General features: G+C 37.1%; 1 protein-coding gene across 7 annotated transcripts in view; it reads left to right on the top strand.

Annotated features, from left to right (window-relative positions):
• Positions 1-23080, top strand: part of DNAAF11 (dynein axonemal assembly factor 11) — a 46878-nt gene that overhangs the window by 9735 nt on the left and 14063 nt on the right. For 2 of the 7 annotated variants that reach the window (XM_080581688.1, XM_080581694.1), the window contains exons 1-11: positions 3131-3680; positions 4367-4497; positions 7163-7330; positions 12880-12957; positions 14926-15098; positions 16056-16255; positions 17406-17594; positions 17702-17779; positions 20173-20238; positions 21800-21869; positions 22711-22806. In XM_080581688.1, coding sequence (XP_080437814.1) covers positions 4473-4497; positions 7163-7330; positions 12880-12957; positions 14926-15098; positions 16056-16255; positions 17406-17594; positions 17702-17779; positions 20173-20238; positions 21800-21869; positions 22711-22806 — 1143 coding nt within the window. In that variant the 5' untranslated portion in view covers positions 3131-3680; positions 4367-4472. Of the gene's footprint in view, positions 1-3130; positions 3681-4366; positions 4498-7162; positions 7331-11153; positions 11225-12879; positions 12958-14925; positions 15099-16055; positions 16256-17405; positions 17595-17701; positions 17780-20172; positions 20239-21799; positions 21870-22710; positions 22807-23080 lie in introns of those variants that run through there. The other 5 variants (XM_080581691.1, XM_080581689.1, XM_080581690.1 and 2 more) reach the window with 4 other exon arrangements.

Genomic DNA, 23080 nt, shown 5'->3' with positions numbered 1-23080 from the left:
TTTAAATGAACTATTTTGCCTTTTCTTATTGAAACACTTGAGTTGTAACTGATTTTAGATTAAGTATAAGGGTGGAAGCCATTGATTATGCCCACCAATAAATGTACTTTATTGATTGTCAGAAGGAGCCAGCTTGTGTGCAGTGTTTCAACAAGTGCTTCTTTGTAATAAGTGGTTCCTACTGCTGAAGTTCTGTCATTGCAGTTTCTTAAATGTATTATGTAAAGCTCGGAGGCACAAGAGCAATGCCAGAGCCCCATTAACGCAGAGACACGAGTCCCTGCCCCGGCCCCTGCTGTCCCAGGAGAGCCTTGGTCCTGGGGACTGTGCGTCATCAGAGCAATCTGTTCTATCTTCTCATTAAACTCCATTTCTAACTTCTCCTGGTTGAAGGCCTGTCTATTGAGTAAGCATATGTGTGTATGGGGAGTCCAAGTGCAGCAGCTGGAGTGAGACCAGGGGTCACAGGACAACTGGAGCAAGTGAGGGTGCTCCAGCATCAGCAGGAGTCTCAAGGCAGACCAGCCAGCAAGAAATTGAAATGTCTCCCAGGAGCTGGGCACGTGTGTGTGATTCTCTGAGAGCGAGATTCTCTGAGAGCTTCACTTGTGTATGGAGGAGTTGGCTCCCAGAGGGACCAGGAGGGTCAGGACAACTGCAGAGACACCTCTGGGGATCAAATGAGAGGTGTGTGTGTGTGTGTGTGTGCGTGCACAAGTGTGATGGCTGGTACCAGCAACTGGAGTGGGGCTGTGGCTTTTGGGCTCATGTACCCAGGTATGATCAACTGGGGAGACTGTGATCCGTGGGCAGCTACTGGGCAGAGTAAGTCTGCATCCAGCCACTGGAGGGATCCATCCTGTAGAGATGTATACACATTTTTCTACCCATAGACATTTATCTTGATCTACCAGAGAGGGAAACAGGATGAGGCCATTGGTGGTGTTCATGTGAACGCTGAGTGTTTCTGCCTCTGTTGATCTGCGTGGCAAGCCACATATGTATGTGGTATACATGTGTGTTTTCCTCTGTGCCTGCTGGGAATACATGCTCAGCCTCACTACTGCTTGGACATGGGGGCTGTAGCAGCCTCGCAGTGTCCCTCCCTTCTCTAAAACTGACAGAGTTGGCAACTCCCAAACATATTCCAAGAAGATAATTGCAATAATGGAATAGTAAAAGAAAAATAAAATGAAAAACAGTGTGGTATAGACAGGGGAAAATATCTGTAATTTTACCCCAATTCACAAAGTAGACTCTCTGGACACATTTCAGCCTGGTTTACTGGTGAGTTACTTTATGATCTGAAATATCCTCAAGGTATCTGCTTCAACACTCCCACTTCCACAAAGGTCTTGCTAGAACTCCTCTTTGCAATCCCCCATTTCTATTTCTTGCCGTGCTGGTTTAGCCCTGGCTAACAGCTGGACTCCCACCCAGCCAATCTCTCACGCCTCCTCCCCAGCAGGACAGGAGGATAAAATACCATGAGAAAGCCTATGCAAGGTAAAGACAGGGAGATCACTTACTACTTATCGTCATAGGCAAAACAGATTCAAACTGGGAGAAAACGAATTTATTGACAATTGAAATTCATTCACGTTTGAGAAACAATGACAAAAAACATCCATAGGTAGCATTTCGGGTCATGGTCACCCCTGGCTATTACTCTCATTTACAGGAAGATACACACCCATCTAGTGCTCAACATTTATTGATAACATGAGAAAATAGTAGAGCCCAGTTCTAGAGCTGCATAGATCTGCTCTGATATAAGGGTATTTAACTAGCGTTCATATAGACAATTAAGATATTGAAAATGAAAGGAATTTAAGGACCCATCAGACCACTGAGAAAGTGAAAAAATTACTGTCTACATCAGCTTCAGGCAAAATGGGCCTCACCACTTCAGCAGCGGAGATACAGCTGCTGGCCTGGTCTGTCACCACGTGGGGCCACCCAGGTGTGTCACCACCACACAGACCAAAACCTAACTTAGCAGTGCAGCACAGATTTGGCAGAGCTTTAATCACATCTGCATGTAATGCACTCTCCCCTCCTCTGCAAAGACAGACTTTCTGGTCCTAGGCTTACTAAGCAGTGAGCATCCTTTGATCTTCTCTGTTGAAGCGATTTAATTTTGCATAAAATGAGTGCATTTTCATTGCCAAGAATGACTGAAATGGGATATTCTTTTCCTTAAACGAATACATGAACTTTAAAGCTTTTAATCCAATGCAATATTAATCACTTAGACATACGGAACAAGGTGCGCAGAAGACACTAAACTGTCCCGATATGATTTCTCCTTCCTGCACCCATGTAGCTTGTAAAAGACTACTTGAGGTCTTCCTCCAGGGCATTAAGGTATTTATTCTGAATCTTTAGCCTCTGGATGAAGCTTTTATCTTGCTGCTTCCTTTCAGATCTGGCTTTAACCAGGTACTGAGAGTACAAAAGTCAATCTGCTTTCCCAATATATCAGCTGGTATGTGAAGAGATAACACCTATTTTTAAAAAACTTGTTTCCGTATTAAAAAAAGGATTGAAATTTCTCAAATTCTGTTTTTCTTTTAGGGTAGAATTTGACCTGGCATTGATCAAACCTTGTCTTAATTTTCTGCATAGACATCATGAAATAAATGTTTCCCTTCAGTATGTTGCAATTGAATCCATTGCACACTTTAATTTCATTTCTTCAGAACTATCAGATAGACTCTCTGCAAAAGGATGAAAGAACAGGATTTCAGCATAACAAAATAATGGGTATTTCTGTGCAATACAATGAAGACACAGTACTTAAAATATTGAACATAGCAAGAATGAGCTATCTCTTCTTCTTGACATTGATTACCTCGATGGCGAGTTGTACTCTCAAGTCAGAAATTAATAGTCCTAGTACAAGGAGCAGCTATAAAAGTCATTATTTGAAGGGGCCTTCAATTTAATAGAAAATAAATGAGTGGACAGCAGAAGGCCTCGCCCCCAGCCTCATCTCAGTGGCTTTGTAGTGCGGATCTGGGCCACAAGGTGGTGCCGTGCAACCAGCTCTGTCAGCATCTTTGTCCTCGGCGTGGGTTGGTGACTGGCACAGCCAGATAGGACAAATACAGGGGGGTTATAAAGCGCATGAACTACTTTGTGTCCCGTTATGTCCACAAAACTTATTAGCTTTAACGCAGTGACACCTCCTTTCTGCTATCGCCTAAACAGCAATAAATTAGGAAGCATTCTATATTTTCATGAATTACATCCTAAGTAAATGACTTAGTAAATTAACATTTCCAATAGATTCCCACAGTCTTTTTTAATTTATAAAATACGTGTGAAATTTCTGATAGATAACCTTTAGGTTTGATCGAGCCTTGAAACACGCAACCAACCTCCCCAAACCCTCCATGACACAATTCCCAGCGGGAACACCGCGGTGCATTAGGTGGAAGGGGACAATCCCCGGCCCTGAGGGGTGGCAGCCCCTGGCCGTGCTGAGGGGAGCGGGGCAGGGACCCGGCAGCACCCCGGGGAGCGGGGACCACCCCTCGGGGACCCGGAGGCCCTCCGCCCGGAGCTGGGCCTGGGGGCACCCCGGCCGCCACGTCCCTCCAGCCCCCGTTGCCATGGCAGTGCGGCGGCGTCCTGTAATGGCGGCGGCGTGAAGCTGAGGGCAGCCATGGTGCGGAGTGAGTGTCACCGAGAGTCGCTTCCCTTCCCTCCCCAGGGCCCCGTCCCTCCTCTCCACGACTTGACCCGCTCCCCAGCTCCCATATTCCTCCTCCCCGTGCTTGCCACCCCTTCCCCCCCCCACCTTCTCCATGCCCTGGCAGCCAGCCTCTCTCCCCTCTTCCCTCCCTCTTATTTACCCAGCTGCATTAATTAGCTCCCTGGGAGTAACAACCCGTATTATTTTGCCAAGCACAGCACAGCCTTGTCCCCCTAAATGATCCCTGAGAGGCCTTGGCAGCAGCACAGCCCAGGCAGGGAGCCCTGCGTGTCAGGGATGTCCTGCTGCAAGGGGAGATGCTTGACAGGACGGTTTGTGTTAGGGGCTAGAGCTGTAAGCCCTGTTCTTACCCTGTAATTACAAATTTTCCATTCTGCATTGTGTGTTTTTAATTACTTTTTTTTTTTAGGTAGAAGTAGCTAAAGCAAGTACTTTATAAGAGCTGTAAAACAAAACAAAACAGAAGCGTTGAATAAGGTTAATATCTACCATACCGTTACTTACGAATCTGTAATCTTTTAGAGGTAAAGCGGTGTGACCTAAAAGACTGTGTGCTCATACATATCGCTCAGGAAAAAAGCTACTGAGGAATTCCGTTCCTCTGTGATTTTCCCTGTGATCTGTTTTGATTGTACACCATCACAGGTCCGCCAGTCCCTTGCTGGGCTAAAATAATGCTTTGGAAAGCAAATCCTTATCTCTGCATGAAGCTGGCAGATGACTGCTTTGAGCAGGCACTGCCTGAAGGAGAATGGCTTCATCTCCTGAGCAGCATGGTATGAAATGAGTCTTAAAATAGTGGTTGAATACTTCCCTTCTCTGAAATGCCGTTTTCCCACATTATTTCTCAATATAACAGCTTATTCTATCAATTTATTTAAAGCTTTCCTTTTTATCTGCTAAATCTTGAATAAAACAAAGAATTTCCAGAAGCCCAGCTGCAAGATCTTCAAGATCTGTTTTATCTCCTGCCTATTGATGCCCTCCCCTTAATTCCTCCTGTGTTCATGGGAATGTGAGAGTAGCTGTGATCTCTCAGGTCTCTGGTCCACTCTTCTGTTACAGCACACAGCAACATCAGATAATCTAGTTAATATACCTTTTATCAAAAACTCTTGTTGCAATGTGATTTTTCAGTACCTGGAAAAAAAAATCAGATTGTTTTCTCTTGTAGGTTTGTTTCCCTCATTCCTCTTAAATGCAGTAGGTAGCGTACAAAATGTCAAATGTTCACTCATTTCCCTAAAGCAGGTCCCCAAAACAGGTCAATAAAGCCCCACTGTAGCTTCTATTGAGAATTATTGTCTCTGCCTTGCAAACCATCTGGTAATGAAAATTAGCATCTTCGCATAATCATTGCAACAATCGGTTCAAGTTTCTTTTCATCAGCAAATGGAAATCTCACTGTAATAAAACTGTCAAGAATAGTTCATATGAATTCCTTTTGTATAAAGAAAGGGTATAGAGCATAATGCTGTCTCCAAAGTGTAAGTCTGCAGATTGTGGAATACTGTTCTCTTGCTCAGAAATACCAGTTTGCACTGGAAATACGGTCACTAAAAGATCTGTCGCTAAACAAATTAGTAAGTATTCTTACTTAAGGATGCTTCTTACTTAAGAACTAAACACATTAGTAAGTCATTCTGTTTGTAATACCAGCATATTTGCAAAGTACTTTATTAGAAAGTGATTTTTTTTCATATTTTCTGTGAAGACTAAATTATTTAGTCGTGATTATTGCCATATTTCTATTTTCTCTAATAATTTAATCAGGTTTAATCAATGGCCTGTTGAAGAGAAGATGGTTGTTCAGATGCAGCAAACCAACCCACAATGACTGAAAAATAAAAAGACACCTTTACCAATATGGTTTGTATGCAGACAGGATCTCCACTTCCATCAGTATCAATACCACTATTATGTAATTCTGTCAATCAGACAAAACTTGGGTGAACAGATGGGAAATTTATCCCCGTTCATCTGTAAATAATATAACATACATATAAAGCCCAGTTCACACCTTTCCCAAAGGCTGTGGATCGACAAACTACACCAACATGCACGTGTATGGACTGTATTGGTGTGTAGATTACCCAGCATTTACCAGCCCAGTCCACGAGAAAGTGTGCAGCAATTTCAGGACCGGTAATAAAAACAGATAATTTGACAAAACCTCCCTGAGATAAAGAAGCAATGAAACAATGTATTTCATTAATGTATGGCAGACCAACTTGTTTTCATAGAATCGTAGAACAGCTCAGGTTGGAAGGGACCTTAAAGATCACCTAGTTCCAAACCCCTGCCACGGGCAGGGGCGCCACCCACTAGATCAGGTTGCTCAGTGCCCCATCCAACCTGGTCTTGAACACTTACAGGGATGTTTTCGTAGATCCCTGTATTTATATATTTTTCTTTTTTTTTTTTTTAATTATTATTTTTCCTCAGGGAATTTTTGAAAGACTTGCTAGGCTTCTTTAGGCTTTTGCAGTCATGAAAATACCTATGCTTATTTGATAAAATCCAATTTTTTAATCAGTACTTCCCTGTAGTTCACTGCTTATCAAGGAGATGAAAATGCCAGTACTTTTTTTGGTGCAGTGGGCTGGAAACAAAGTAAAAACATCTAGCTCAAGAGTGAGCACTGGTTCTCATAGAATTTCTTTACCTTCATTATACAGAGCCTTTTCACTGTTTCAAAGATTGCCTGGCGTTAAATATTGGTACATGAAAATTCTTAACCCCAGATTCTGATGAGTTTCAGCCGCTGAAACTCTTTTGCTTGCTGCTAATGAACTGCTAGTTCCTAAGAAATACCCAGGATTAATTTCATCCCATCATAAACATTTATAAGCATGCATTAGTTATGGCTTTGCCTCAAGCATGGAAAAAGTAGAAAATATCTGCCCACTTTCAACATTGATCCTGCATATTTCTCAGCACACTGTGCTGGCGGAAGAATATGATGACAGTGTAGCTAGTTTACTTTGTTTTTTTCCTGCTACCTCTGATGTGAACGCGTGTCACCAGGAAATAAAACACCCCATTGCTTGTCTTCACGAATCACTTTGCAATCTGAGCTATGCCAAAAACAATGCATGGTGGATTAATTTTTGCAAGGTTTGCATTATACTTTTATGGAAGACTCAGCAGTTTTCATATTTATTTTTCTAAATGTTACAGGTGATGTGATTGTGTTTTACAAATCATGTTTACTGTGGCAGAGCGAGCTGAAGTTACTTTGCATTTGTTGTCTTTTGTAGCAGATTCTCTTTTAGTTGGTGTTAATACTGGATGTCTATTTTGTATGGTGGAATGAAAGATTTTAATGATTCTGTAAGTTGTTCATAAGCCAGGTGGAGCATATCTTGAAGGTCTTTTCTAGCCTTAATGATTCTATGATTCTATGATATATTTTCCAATGACATCAAATATTTCTTTCAGTCACTGAAGATCTTGTTCGAAGACGTGCAGAGCATAATAACTGTGAAATTTTTTCACTGGAAGAAATCTCTTTACATCAGCAAGAAATAGAAAAACTAGAATATCTTGACAAATGGTGTCGAGATTTGAAAATTCTCTATCTTCAGAATAATCTAATTCCCAAAATTGGTAAGTGTTTTCTGGATATGTTTCTTATTAAATGGATTTGCATGCATAATCAGAAACAAAACAAACAAACAAAAAAACTTTTGTGTTATACTTTGTGGGAATATAGAGTAAGTAACCACAGAACAGTTCTTTGTGAATCTGATCCTACAAGCTTTTCTTTCCCTGTCATGGAAGTAGATTTCTAAAAAGCTCAGAAATTTGTAAGAGAAATTTTAAATGAAAAACTTAGATAGTGCTGAGATACAAGATGTGAGATACACTCACTAGAATTTGAATGTGGAACACCTTTTTATTGATTTAAATCTCATATGTCAAGATACAACTCATATATCCTGTTTTCGTGGTATGAGACAGTTTAACAGTTTAAACAGAGAGATCGTTTAATGCATACCATGGACCGTGACATGAGAAAACTAGCTCTCCTCATGCTTACTTTTCAGTTCAATTTTTGTACATACGGTAGCTTTTCTTAACCTTGAAATAATTTTCATTCAGATACAATTATTGCTTTTGTGCATAAAGGCAAGTTTTTACGGAGAAGTCTCAATGATCTTCTTGCACCACAGGAGAAGATATAATTCCATATGGTCTGTGTTTTGTGGTGTTATGGTGTAGCTTTAAGTTTGCTAGGTACACAGAAAGACATGACATCAGGCCTTGGGCTGGAAAAGCTTAAATGCTACAGATATTGTGTAGGTAGGATGGGATGGGATGGGATGGGGTGGGGTGGGGTGGGGTGGGGTGGGGTGGGATGGGATGGGATGGGATGGGATGGGATAGGATAGGATAGGATAGGATAGGATAGGATAGGATAGGATAGGATAGGATAGGATAGGATAGGATAGGATAGGATAGGATAGGATAGGATAGGATAGGATAGGATAGGATAGGATAGGATAGGGTAGGATAGGGTAGGATAGGGTAGAATAGCATAGCATAGAGTAGCATAGAGTAGCATAGAGTAGCATAGAGTAGCATAGAGTAGCAGAGAAGAGAAAGAAAAGGAGAAGAGAAGAGAAGAGAAGAGAAGAGAAGAGAAGAGAAGAGAAGAGAAGAGAAGAGAAGAGAAGAGAAGAGAAGAGAAGAGAAGAGAAGAGACGAGACGAGACGAGACGAGACGAGACGAGACGAGACGAGACGAGACGAGACGAGACGAGACGAGAGAAGAGTTTGGTTAGAAGGGACCTTCAAAGATCATCTAGTCCAAATGCCTGACCTCTTCAGAGCTAACCAAAAGTTAAAACATATTATTAAGAGCTTTATGAAGGTTGGAAAATCAGAAATGCTCAGGAATGATCTTAGCATATTTTTTGAAGTTCCTTGAGAGGTAGAAAAAAAATCTAAAATTTTAGGATGAAATACTGTGGTTAGGATCTGTAGGCAATGTCTTTAAGCCCTTTCAACTCTGTCCTACCCTGAAGGGTCTTGTCAGGGATTTCCTAGGGAGTGTCTGTATTGGTAAAATATGCATTTCTTAGAGAGGAGAAATCTTCTCCAAGAGAGAATACGTTTTTTTTGAAACTACTTTATGCTGATCTATTCCATCAAAATTGTACCAAAATAAGTTGTTTTTCTCACTGCTATTGTGTCCTTAAGGCAAAAGATTTCATCTCATTTTTTGTCAACACCCATATCTTGTAGAGTCATAGAATCACAGAATGGTTTGGGTTGGAAGGGACCTTAGACATCACCTAGTTCCAACCCCCCTGCCATGGGCAGGGACACCTCCCTCCAGACCAGGTTGCTCAAAGCCCATCCAACGTGGCCTCGAACACTTCCAGGGATGGGGCATCCACAGCTTCTCTGGGCAACCTGTTCACTACCCTCATAGTGAATAATTTATTCTTAAATTCTAATCTAAATCTACATTATTTCAGCTTAAAGCCATTTCCCCTTGTCCTATCACTACACTCCCTGACAGAGTCCCTCCACAGCTTTCCTATAGGGTCTCCTTGGAGCCTTCTCTCCTCTAGGCTGAACAATTCCAAATCCTTTAGCTGTCTCCATAAGAGAGGTGCTCCAGCTCTCTGATCATCTTCATGGCCCTCCTGTGGACCGACTCTAACAGATCCATCTCCGTTAGGTTTATGTGGTGTATCACATGACCTTTCAGATTATTGGTTTTTGGATACCAGATTTATTCAGCAATTTCATTTTTAAGACATTCAGTTTTCTTCTTAACTTAATCTAACAGTAGGAGCTGGAAAATTATGCAACTTCTAACTTTATATATAAAAAAAAGAAACACTATATAAATAATGACCAAAAGGTTTGCTGGTGGGGGTTGAATTAGAAAATACTGAATTGAACAGGTAATCCACTGGGACGTGGATGGCAGTGTGTCTGTGCAGAGTACACACCAGATAGATGACAGTTCCAAGCACACTTCAAAATATCAAAACACACTTCAAAATATCAAAATATCATAGGTGTATGGTTTATATTGCCTCTGTCAGGATTAGTCTCTGCTCTTAAAGAAAACCTTTACGCAGCCCTAAAAATCAGACCCGCCTCCTGATCAGATAGCAAGTTGCAAGGCATCCATATGTACAGAAGGTAAAACTGCCTGGCTGCTGTGGCTGTAGATGAGTCCTGGTTCTTTCCTATAAATGGGAAAAAAACACAAGATACCATTGGCTTCTACACTGCCTCTCTCATATCATTTGTACGGCTGTCATTACAGAAATACCTTAGGAGAAACGTACACCCAAACTAAGCTGCATGAGTCCTTGCTGAGAAATTCATTTCATCATCCGTTTGTGAATTACAAAACTCTCTCTCCAAGGTCTTAGTAGGCTAAGTGGTAGAATTCATGTCACCTAAATTTTGGACATTCATATCTTAGCCAGTTACTGTAGCCTTCCTTATGAAGAAGGCATATTTTTGAGCATGATTTAGTTCACTGGTTTTAGACAGCCAATTTAAGGTAAGACAAATTGCACCTTGAAGAACCTATTTCTCTTTATTGATTATAGAGGAGCCTAAACAAGTAGCTCAGCCATGGACATGATCTGTGTGTGTTAGATGAATTCTCTGCTTGAATTTTCCTTTTTGTCTCTGCAGGGACAGTATGTACAGCAGTTTATCAGTGCAGCTTGTAAATTAGACTGTGAGGTAAACTTTTTGACTTCATTGGATGTGTTTTCCAGTCAAATCTTCAAAAAATGTGGTGACTGGGGAAAAATTGGTGAACCGTATCATGAATTACACCGTGTATCTTGTATCAGATTTGTGTCTCAGTCACATCTCAAATGACATTTGCATTTTCCAGTCACTTTTGAGACAGCTAAAGTTTGTTTACTGCCCTATTCCCTCTTCACCTCCTTTGTGTATTCAAAGGAAGAAATGCTAGCCATTCTGACAGAACAAACCCAGTCACTGTGGACCTGCAAATTTCAATAGCTGATGGTGAAAATAATGCATTTTAGATCCTAGATTATAGAATGCTCCTATCCTTGGCTGAGAGCTGCCTGCTATCTTTTGTTTGGCCTGTACAGTCTAGTAGTGTTCTTGGCCTAGAACAGTCTAGTAGATTTAAATAAGTCATTTTAGGTATTCTGGTTACATTACAGTGATATTAAAGATAAATTTGGATCGCTGTATTTAAAAAAAAAAAAAGAGAGAACCTTCACTCATTCTGTCAAATGGTCTTAATTGATCAAGGATCATTCCTGAAAATATTATTTACTAAATTTGTTCCTGGCTTGAAGCAAAGCAATATAGTATCTCCCCTTGTGCCCTGTGTACTACTCTATTTTAACCATTCTTCTCTCTAGCACATTTTCTATGATAAAGCAAATTTTTAATTCTGTTCTCCTCTTAGAACAAACATCAAGCATTATCGCATTTCTTCAATGATTTCCACTCTGAAGAGAGGTGCATTAGATATCGCAGGTGATGCTTAGATTTTACATAATGCTTGCCTGTAGCAATAAGCCTAAAGCTAGTATAAAATAATGTAGAAGAAAGCCTAAAATTAGTATAAATCAATTTTTTGCCTAACTAATATTTTAGAATCCAGGAAAGAAATTCTCCCGTACAGCAATGGTAATTGTGCCGTGAATACTTTTGACACAAAGCATGGTCGTCTCAAGGACCCTAGCTTCCTCTTGGTTAGCCAGCGCCATTTAGTTGAGCGAGCTAGGCCTCTCTGAAGAAGTAGGCAAACATTCAGGATCTTGACCTTTCAGTGTTGCAGATCTTTTGTTTCTCTGCAAATGGCTTTACCTTCCAGCTCCCGAGCCACTAGCCATCTACGCAATCGTGTGACTATTTCATTATTCACTTACCTCTGTTGTGCCTCTGTAGCATGTGAACTAATGCTGCCTACTATGCCACTTCCACTCAGTACATGGACTTATAGCACCATAAAGCTTTAACAGTATATTGTGGGAGGAAGATCTATAGTGAAGGACAGTGTGGCTGACACGAACACAGCACTAGCAAACTTTCTAGCGCAGGAACATGAGCTCTGAGGAATGAAACTGGTAGATAAATTTTGTATCCCACTAGCACATGCCTGGTGGTCGTTTTTCAGGTTTATGGCAGAAAAGCATCTTAGTTTGAAGTTGATTATTATTGCACTTACCATTACTTTTATTAGAATTGTGTGTTCTTATATTCACTATGACACTAATGAAAACACAAAAGGTAATAACTAACCTGTAATTGTGGGCCATCCTGCTACTGCTTTCTCAGCTGATCATGTATATTTGAAAATCCTAGTTGAAAATGACGTTTTCTTACCTAATTTCTTAATTCCTCCATTACTTCCTAATGTCAGGAATTTAAATAAATCCTAAGAGTTTTTTGTTTGTTTGTTTGTTTGTTTGAAAACTAAGTTGCCACAAAAACTCCAGAAGAAAAGGAAGTTTCCTCGACCACATTTGTGCCAGAATACACCCATAGCATTTTATAGACAACACATACATTGTAGGCTAAGCAAGTCTATGTTATGTAAAAGAGTAGTTCTAAGCTGTATTTCAAAACAGCACAAACTCTGCCAGATATAATATAGCATGGTTTTATTGATTATTTAAGTTTCTTGTATTAACTGTGTAGATAAAATATCTTTAAAAGTTCAATATATACTAGAAACAAAAAACAAAACCAAACAAACAAATGGAAAAGAAAAAAAAAAAAACAACACAATCTTTGTTATATAAGTGAGTGTAAAACTCAAATATTATAAAGCTTGACTAAGTATGGCCTGAACATTCCCGAGTTTCATGATGAAAGGAATATTCCACTGGCTTTTTGGCCAGTCCTCTCGCATTATATACTTGTGTTATAGAATTTTTGATAAAACGTGTTTATAGCCTTCCCTATTTTGCTATACTATTTTCATTTCAATTTATGCTTTACAGAGAATTTCTGTTTTAATCTTTTTATTAGCATTAAAATATTAATGCCTGATAGTCTATTGCATATTCAGGTTTGTCCTTCCAATTTTTCTGCTTTATTGTTTGTTCATAGTCAAGTGAGCAAGTAAAATGATAATGCCCTTCCAGTGAGGGAAACTGAAATAATGGATCTGTGTTTTGTTACAGAAAATGTGGGTAAGTTAAAGAAGCTGGAATATTTAAATTTAGCTTTGAACAACATTGAAAAAATTGAAAATCTGCAAGGTAAGATTTTTAAATGAACTATTTTACCTTTTCTTATTGAAACACTTGAGTTGTAACTGATTTTAGATTAAGTATGAGGGTGGAAGCCATTGATTATGCCCACCAATAAATGTACTTTATTGATTGTCAGAAGAAGGAGCCAGCTTGTGTGCAGTGTTTCAACAAGTGCTTCTTTGTAATAAGTGGTTCCTACTGCTGAAGTTCTGTCATTGCAGTTTCTTAAATGTATTTTAACTTGCTTTTTACGTATTCTCATACCAGTGTTGTCAGCTATGACAGCTCTATTCTTTAATACTTTACAAAATAGGAGATCAAAATTTTCAGGAAACCCATAGAGAATTGGTATTTTCCCACTGTAAAGTTAAGATGATCTGCTAGGTAGGTTAGCTAGAGCAATGCGGTATTTTTTTAATGCTATGCAGGATGTAAAGAGTGTCTCTTGTAATGGTTCAGCAGTCATCTTCACTTCAGCAATCAAAAGTCTCACAGAAGAAGGTTCTACACTGCGCACAATTTGCATTGTCAGTCTGGAGTATTTTTATAGAGTTTTTCAGGTGATTCTTTCTTCTGTCATTACATGGAGTCTTGTCTATCTTACCTATGTTTAATCATTTATCTTGACACTATAATTGCATGTGCAAAGATCAAATCCTAAGACTTAAAGCCATGCATAAACACATTCCATATTATCTGAATAAAGTCTGACTTTTGACTTATTTCATTCCTTTTCTTGCTTAGGCAAGTTGCTGAATATTTAAAATGTCCACCTTGGCAACAGAACAATAAAAAAGCTGATTTGTTTTGTTTTGTTTAAACAGTGTGCAAGCTGTTTCAGGAGGATGGTTTAAATCAAACAGAAAAATAAACAAATTGGCTAAACAGAAATTTGTAAAAGTTGAAGAAATATGTAGTACATTACATATTTGGCAATTTGCTGAGAAACTTACATCTGTTTTCATTCCAGTAAATTTTAAGTTCCTCTATCAGGCTGCATTATTTATTACTGTGATTTGTCATTTACTTAGAAGTCAGAACCTTTGGGAGTTAGCTGTGCAAAAACCGAGGTTATTTAAATCCCCTAATAAATCATTTTGCGTTGTTTATGCTCTTTCAGTTCCATTATGCATAAAATACTTGCCAAATAGACCTGCAAAGGAAAAGAAGTGATTAAAATGATGAGCACAGAAATTGAGCTTGCTCTTAGCTGAACTTTTTTACTCTTAGAGTCAAGGTTATGACTCACGGACATATTATGATAAAAGGAGTGGCTAATGAATTCTGGATCCAAATTTCCCAGAGCATTTTGTTAGCAAATTTAGTGTTTTTGTTTATAATGAATTCTTCTGGTTAACATACCATTTTCTCACCATGTTTTGCAATTTAATCAGTAATAAAATCCTCACAGACGTTGAGTCCATAAAGCGGAAAACCTCTTATTGACTTGGAGTGGATATTTAGAAAATATTATCTCAACACTTCAAAAATGATAGTGAAGATTAACATTACAAAGAAATGAAACCCATCAGGATTCTGCTCTCTTGAAGCTGTTAGACAACCTTTAGCCACACGGAGAAGACTTAGATGAGATGGGGTACCAGGGCAACCAAACTCTTAAAACTGATGTCCAGCTTACCTGAAAATGAAACATTCATTTAATTTTCCACAAAGTCTTGATAGTGGTGAAACCCATAGTAAGTTTTGATATTTTCCATGTTACCAATATTTTTTCTTTCTATGAATATTGTAGCCTTATAAAGCTTAGCTGTTAGTCACTCTTCTACTAGTGGCTTGGAACAGATGTATCCTGATAGAATGAAGTTATACAGAAAGCAAATGCAGACACCAGTTTTAGTACCCAAGTGCATGTATGTGTCTGTGTGTTTGTATATGTGTGTGTATCATGTACATTTATGTTATGGACAAATTGAATGTGTGGGTTTTTGTTTGTTTGTTTGTTTTTTCAAACAGGCTGTGAAGATCTGAAGAAACTTGACCTGACAGCAAACTTCATTGGTGAACTCTCTAGTATTGAAACCCTAAAATATAATATACATCTGAAGGAATTGTTTCTAGTGGGTAACCCATGTACTGAATTTGAAGGTTATAGACAATTTGTGGTGGCAACACTTCATCAATTAAAAGTAAGATTTTTAAAGTTAAATTTATGTCCAGATCAATAACCAACTTTGTTGGCAGAACATAGTAATTCAAAACAAAATAACTGCTTGTGGTAGGAAAACTAGGAATATTTTTCTTACTGTCCACAGGAAATTAAATTCTGTTCTGAATAAGTGACTGTATTAAGTAATGTGATAATAAATAGTTATAGTAAACCACATGCATTTGTTAACTTTTCTGTCATTTTTATTGGAGATGCTTAAACAAAATTCTGAAAAGATAAATACATGGTACAGTTCTGGCTTTTAGCTTTATATATATGTCTGTATATATACATACAGTGTATTTTTAAATTATTACTCTGATTTTAGAAAGTTACCAGGTCATTGGTAATGTACCAACAATATATACCATACCAACAACATAAGGCAGGAGAACAGTAGAAATTGATGCGAAAATGCTCTATATTGTAAATAGGTACTCTGAGATGGAGGTTTTGTACAGTGACTGATCTAATGATTTTCTGTCATTGAAAGAGACAGTCAGAATCCTGAAATATACTCTTCCACTTTCCCTTGGAGAAACAGACACTTGCTTAACTTCTTAAGAGTAGATTCAACTCATTTTTGAGTTAAATGAACATATCTAAAGAAATATTTTTGTAATAGTTTCATGAGCTGAATAAAAGACAGACGAATATCAGAAATGGCTGAAGGGACTCTCTCTACTACATAGTAATATGACTAACTAAAATTCCAGGAAAATGCAAAAGGCAGCTCTCAGACACACAAACATTTTCAGATCTAAATAGCAACCTACAGTTAATTCTTTTTAATGCGGTACAACTTACATTCTGCTTTAGAGATTTGAAAGGAATATTAAATTAACCTGCAGTTTAATGGATGTATTGATTTGAATATGTTTTGAATTTCTCATATATTTATATTGCTTTTTTTTTTTTTTTCCCCCCCTTTGGGAAGTATTTGGATAGTAAAGAAATAGAACGTTCAGAGAGGATTCAAGCACTTCAAAACTATCCAGAAGTGAAACAGAAAATCAGAAAACAGGAACAATCTTACCTTCTCAAAAGAGCCAAAGAAAAAGAAGAGGCTCAAAGAAGGATGCATGAAAGAAAGGATAGGAAAGAGACACAAGTGGAAGCTAAGCTTGAATTTGACAGGTAAGAGTAATCAGCAAGAGTTTGTAAATAAACATCACTCGTCTCTTTCTTCATTAAGAATTTTGTTTTCCCTTGTTAAATGTTGTTAATATAATTCCACTTAAACTCTTTTGTTTATCCTTATTTCTGATTCTAGCAGGATTCTAGCATTTCTCCTATGGTCTCTAATGAAAAACGTAATTAATTATAAACATAATTAACTACTAACCTGTAGACGGTACAACAGAATTTCTGTTAAAGAACTCCAAACTAAATTTTCTAGGTTCCAAAATGGTGTGATTGATAGCTTCTTTCAAGACAGCTGGAAATTGTTATTTAAGGTAATACAGTGGTTTCAGAGACAGCAGATGTTCATATATATTTTCTTTTGCTTCAGATGCAATATATATTAAGAACGAAACAGTATTTGCAGATCTTTTGAGATGTAAATGGCTAAGGAATGTTAACTCCTACACTTCTGCTACCTAATACTACTAAGATTATGTAGACAGCAGAAGGATTTTTCCCTTGTGTCATCTTTCACTGTACATGTAATTCATCATTTTTTTAGACCAATAGAGTCTAAGTTCCATGGAGAACATGGCTATGGAACTTTTTTTTCACACAGATCACAGCTGTATCATAAATTTAGTTTTCATTCTATATAGATAGAGACTTTCTGAACATTACAGAAGCTTAGGTCTAGGGGGAAAAGTTATTTGGGTTCTAAAATGGCACTTGAAGAGATGTGTAAGTAAAAAGTTGCTATCTTATAAATTTCTAACCTGCTGCTCTCTGATTTTGGGAATACTTAAACTTAACAGGGACTGAAGGTTTTCTTGCATCTGAAGGTTGTAAGGGCATCTGAAAATTCTGCTCCTGAAATTAAATCTGTTGAACTATCTGTCAGGGTTTTCAGACAGCTAAGCAAAACCATAGTATCACTTTTTAGTTAAATCAATGAAAAGAATTCTGTTGAAAAATGTTTTAATGATTGATGAAAGTTGCAGAACAGATGAAATTATCCAGATCTGTAAGCTATTATTCTCTGTAGGAATTATGCAACTAGTAGTATTGAAGTAAAAAAAATAAATTATTGCAAGAATACATTATCAAAACTGTTACCCTTCATTCATTTCATTAAAATAATATTTCTTGTGATCTTGTGTAGCTCAGGCTCCCTACAGGACAAAGAAAACCATCGGTCAGAAGGAGAAATAGAACAACAAACATGGAGAACAGTTGAAGATGATGAAGAAGACAGAAGATTTTGGGAGGAGCCTACACCTTATACTCCAGAATCTAGATTAGAAACTCACAGATATATTGAAGAAAAACGGAAAGCAAAAGACAATATAAGGTATCCTTAACTTCTTGCCGTCTTCTTCTCTTTTTTTTTTTTTATCTATACAACATAAAATATGAAAGTGTGAAATTATAAAACATTTTTCTTTCTGTCTTGTTAAGGGATCCAAAAAAGAGAGAGAAGCCTCTTCCAACACTGGTCACTGCAGAAGGAAAAGTTCTAAATGTCAATGTGCCTAAGTATGTAAGGAAGCAATGCTGTGGTTAACTTCTTTTTAGTTGATTTGGGCCACTATTTTGACATACGGGTTGATATTAAGAGAACTGACAAGTTCCGATGTGTAGTATTATATTCCTGATGGTGAAGCTGACTCCTGAAATTATATTCTGATCCTGGAAAAATAATTAATTACTTTTCAGTAAGTTAAGTGTTGAAGGTTGTCTAACTTAATATCTTGGTGTTTGATGATAGAAGAATTTGTTTTTCTGTAAATGACATAAGATGCTTTACTCTTATTACCTTCCATGGTAAGACTCTTTCTTAGAGCATCTTGCTAATAGTGGAAAAAAAATTAATGAAAGCTTGACTGCTGAAGATAAATGTGTACAAGTAGCCACTTTAAATGTGGGAAAATATGTCCAAATAATATTTCTAGTCAAAATCATTCTGTCCTCTGATAACAGATGTAAACCTGGCAGAACTGACAAGGTGACAGAAAAGCAAAAGAATGATTTTTTAAGTTCAAACAAGGCAAGCCTTAAATAGTTTAAATCTTACCTTAATATAATTTAATTATGCCTCTAAAAAGCAGAGACATTTAGAACAAAGCTGTAGCTATCTTTCTATAAGAAATACAGTCACCTAGAGTTCATTGTTTGTAGCAGTCCTGTTCATATCATCTGAGTTTTTTGGATTAGAATTTACTGTGTGGATGTGCTCAAGTAAAGTCAGATCACGGAGCAGTTTTTGTCATTATGGCTTCAACAAGAATATCACAGCTCTTCACTGCAACCTGAAAGAGTTGCTAGTAGACAGATGGTGCTCTCCAAAGTTATTGTTTTATTGCAAAAGTCTAGTATCCAATGCAATGTCCAAGTTTATCTAAGGTTCTTTTCGAACATTGGTTATTGAGAGGAATAGCAACATGCTGCTGTGAAAAGAAGACTATTTCTCTTCCTCGTTTCTGTTCAAGCTTTCACCTAGAAAATTTTACAATTCTCTTCTTTTTTTTACTATTAATGTTTTAGTGAATTCTCAAAATTTGTGATGTAGTAAAATAAAGAAGTGTGTACAGGAAAGAAAGCTGTTTTCTATCATTTGCAGTTTTCCATTCAAAAATATCCATTAACCTAAAATTCCCTAAGCTTTCTTCCAAGCTGACTGTATCAGAATACAAGAGAGCAAGGAGTTATAAAGTATATCTGGCAGATGTTTTTCTTGCTGAAAGAATGTATAGAAAGTGTTAACATTTGAGCTTCTTTCTATTAGCTGAACCTAAAATATCTAGGTATTTTAATGGCACTGAAATGTACCAGATAAATTAAATTAAGCCAAACCCTCTCATTTTAGACTTATACCTAATTTATAAAATCATCTCATTTATAGGTGGGTTTTATTTTGTCTTTTCTCTACTTTAATACTTGGGAATGTTTGAGAGTGTGAATAGAACTAGTAAGTCTAGAATAGATCTCCTTATTCAAGATCTGTTCAAAAATTTTAGAACTCAGCCAGCAGATCACAAACACACAGCTAATAAGCTCTCATTTTTAACAAATATTACAGAATCACAGAATCATCTAGGTTGGAAGAGACCTCAAAGATCACCGAGTCCAACCTCTGACCTAACACTAACAAGTCCTCCACTAAACCATATCACTAAGCTCTATGTCTAAACGTCTTTTAAAGACCTCCAGGGATGGTGACTTAACCTCTTCCCTGGGCAGCCTATTCCAATGCCTAACAACCCTTTCAGTAGAGAAGTTCTTCCTAATATCCAACCTAAACCTCCCCTGGTGCAACTTTAGCCCATTCCCCCTCGTCCTGTCACCAGGCACGTGGGAGAATAGACCAACACCCACCTCGCAACAGCCTTGAATCAAGGATAGTAAGCAAATCGTTTTTTACTTTGGAAATGCACATGTAGATATTTATGCTACAGGCAACTTAATTGCCGTGAACAAGCACGCAAAGCCTTTTTTTTTTTTTTTTTAACAAATGATTAAGTTAGAATCACTGTTTTTCAAACCGTCTGTGCTTTTCATGTACTGTTTTTTTTTTTTTTATCTATGAAGACATCAACAGAACAGACGCTTTGCCAGCAGATGTCTCTCTCTGCACTGACAGACTGATCTTAATTTTAACTGACCTTCAGCACTATTTTTATTTCTGTTTCTTGAGTGTTGGGTGGAGAGAATAGAAAACAAATGTTGAATGACTCTAGCTCAAATGTTAGTAATTTTTCCTGTTCATGAGGAAAAGTGCAACTGTTTCTAAAATGATCATATGACTTTGTCTAAAGTGTATTTGTGTTAATCTAAAATTGCTAGCAATTGAATTTGAAATATGCCATAATGTTTGTTTTTTTCACCCCAATTATGTTGATCCTGGAGATGTTTCTTGTCCTTATTATTAGGCTTCATTTCTCCTTGAAAGACGATGAAGAAAACAACCAGTTCATTTTGGATCTTTCTGTTTACAGGTCAGAAATATTATTTATTTTTCCACTTCATTTTTGCCATTCGTAAGTTCTAATACACAGAATTTCAATTGTACTCCTCCTTGTAAATGGGGAGTTTTCAAGAGGAAGACGAATAACATAGGGGTTGATAGAATCAATCTTGAAGCCTCTGCCAAAGAAATGGAACTGTATAAAATAAAGACCCTTTGGATCGTTCTGTTACTCCTAAATGAGCAGTGTGTCTCAATAGTCCTTTTTTGAATTGATGATTTCTGCAGTCCACAGGCAGGTTTCCTCCAGTGCTGTCCCCTTATATTTATATAAAATATTTTCCATTCTTCATTGGTAGGTTAGGATTGTAGGGAATGGGGTTTTATGTCCATTCTCTGTCCCTGGAAGTGCTCCAGTACAATTCATGTCCTTGTATAGTTAAATTCTCCTTGAAACAGAGTAGGGCAGCCTTGTCCATACTGCTTATTGGAAGGAGTCTATGGTCTGTCCTATTTCCTAACCTACAACACAGCATTACCTGGAAGAAATGTGGATGAAACGTGCCAAAAAATGACAAGAATACTTTATAACTCTTATGAGTTAAATTATAACTTAATTTGTAACTGCTAAGCACAACAGTACCCTTGCTCGTGGTTCAAAAAGGGGTTAGAAATCCACAAGCTTTTTCACCTCTGATAGGAAATTGTTAAAGTTGGAAGTAGTTTCATAGCACAGAAATAGTATTCACGGCAGTTGTTCTTCCCTTCAAACCTATTAATTTCCCACAAAACAGGCCTGTTCCATTGTTTCTGAATTATAAGAATTAGTTTTCTTGGAACCTCAGAAAATCTGTTCAGGTGCAATAAAATACTGGATATAGTGTTGTAGTCTGTGCTCATTTATAGGAAATGTAAACTAGAAAGTTTTAAAAATTCACCTGAGAAGTAATGTTATAAAGGCAGGGAAATAGGGAACATGCATTTGCGCTTTCACTAGCAGGTCACAAGAACAAGAGCATATGTATCACAAGATGAAGAGCAGATGTTAGAGTGGAGCTTTTACAGGTCGCAAACAGTGACCTGTTTGCCAGTACTGAAATGTAAAAAGACTGTGTTTTCTGGGAATACAATGTGTTTTTTTTCATTCAGTGTAAAAAAGGAACTTTTATTACAAAGGTACCATTTAAGCCTTTAGAAAGAAAAGTAGCAAAATACTTTTACAATTTTAAATAGCAAATAGATGAATTTTCATGTTAAGACAAATCACTAAACTAACAGAAAAAAAAAACTTTTCACTTTCCACAAGGATTTTGAAACATTGGAGTTATACAATAGTTGTAGTGAAGGACTCATGTGGTGGACATGACAGAACTTAGACATTATTTTATTTCACATTCCCTAAACATATAGGAATATCATATTTTTCTTCCAAAAATATTAAATGCTAATAATATTTCATTTAACTTAATAACTGAAATTGAAGCTGTAGTTTACAAACTGTGAAGTTGTAATAAAATAATTAAGTACTCTTAAATGCTTATATACTGGACTGTATCATAGATTGATTCATTTATTTATATTTCATTTTGAAGACATCTGGACACTTCTCTGCTTGATGTTGATGTCCAGACAACTTACATACGAGTACTGGTGAAAGGAAAGGTTAGTGTTTTCCTATTACATTCATTTCAAATCAAGACTAAAAGTTTACAATGGTTATTCAGTGAACTCTGGAGCTTTCACAGATTATGAACTTCCATGCACCTATGCAGAAAAAACATTATTTCATACTTGCATTATTCTGAAACACATACATGCTGTTGAAGTCCTAGCCAGAAGAAGTGTAAGCCTGAAATTAAATTCCATTCTCTGTTTGTCTCCTTATTTCTTCTTATTCCCTCAATACAGTATACAATAAATCACTGAGGAAAAGAGCTTGTTAGTTACCCTAGGCTAGAATTTAGTAATTTCACAATCTGGAATTCATAGTAGACAGAAACAAATGGATGTATACTCTTTTGAAAGGGTGTTTAAAATTCAAGTTTATTTCCTTCTCAGTGGTTATAATTTTATCATCAAATATTTGAAAAATTCTTAGTACTTAATTAGTAAACCAAAATCTGTATTTATGACTGTACCAACTGCATAAATAAAACTTCAAAATTACTTTATGTTTAAAATAGACTAGATAATCTTTCTCACTTAATTGCTAATATAAGTCAAGCATCATTTTACAACCTTCGTTAGAAATGTCACTTCAGAAATGACAGCAATTCAGGAATATACATATAACCATAATTCTAAGTAAAAGCTGTTTAGCATGTTAATCATTTATTAGGATTAGTAATACTATATTTATAGCAATAGGATTTAGACACATACTGTTCTATAGATCAAAGGATGTGGTAGCTATATTTCCGCATGGGTTTTGTCTAGGTCAAATAAATAAATAACTAAATAGATGTTTTATCATGACACATTTCAAACCCATATTTTCTCATAGCCATTCCAGCTTGTGCTCCCTGAGGAAGTGAAGCCAGATAGCAGCTCTGCTAAAAGATCACAAACAACTGGTCATTTAGTTGTCAGCATGCCGAAGGTATGTTAAATAATCTGAGGAGGCATCATAGAAAGGTATTTAAATTATTGTGAGTACTTTAAGAATATTTCTGAGTTACAGGTAACATATGAGTAGCTAGTTATTCAGGCTAGCCTTTCCCATCAGGATGTATTTCTTAAAGAAAGAAGGAACATTCCAGAATGACAATTTAATCATAGAGCCAAACCATTGGATTTAGGATTCCTTTAAAGGAACACTATGGAAAACAATATTAATGGAACTGTTTCTATTTCCTATATTTTCAATAGAAACA

This window comes from Anser brachyrhynchus (assembly GCF_964034855.1).
Source record: "Anser brachyrhynchus genome assembly, chromosome: 2".
NCBI lineage: Eukaryota > Metazoa > Chordata > Aves > Anseriformes > Anatidae > Anser > Anser brachyrhynchus.
This window is presented reverse-complemented; position numbering and strand designations above follow the sequence as displayed.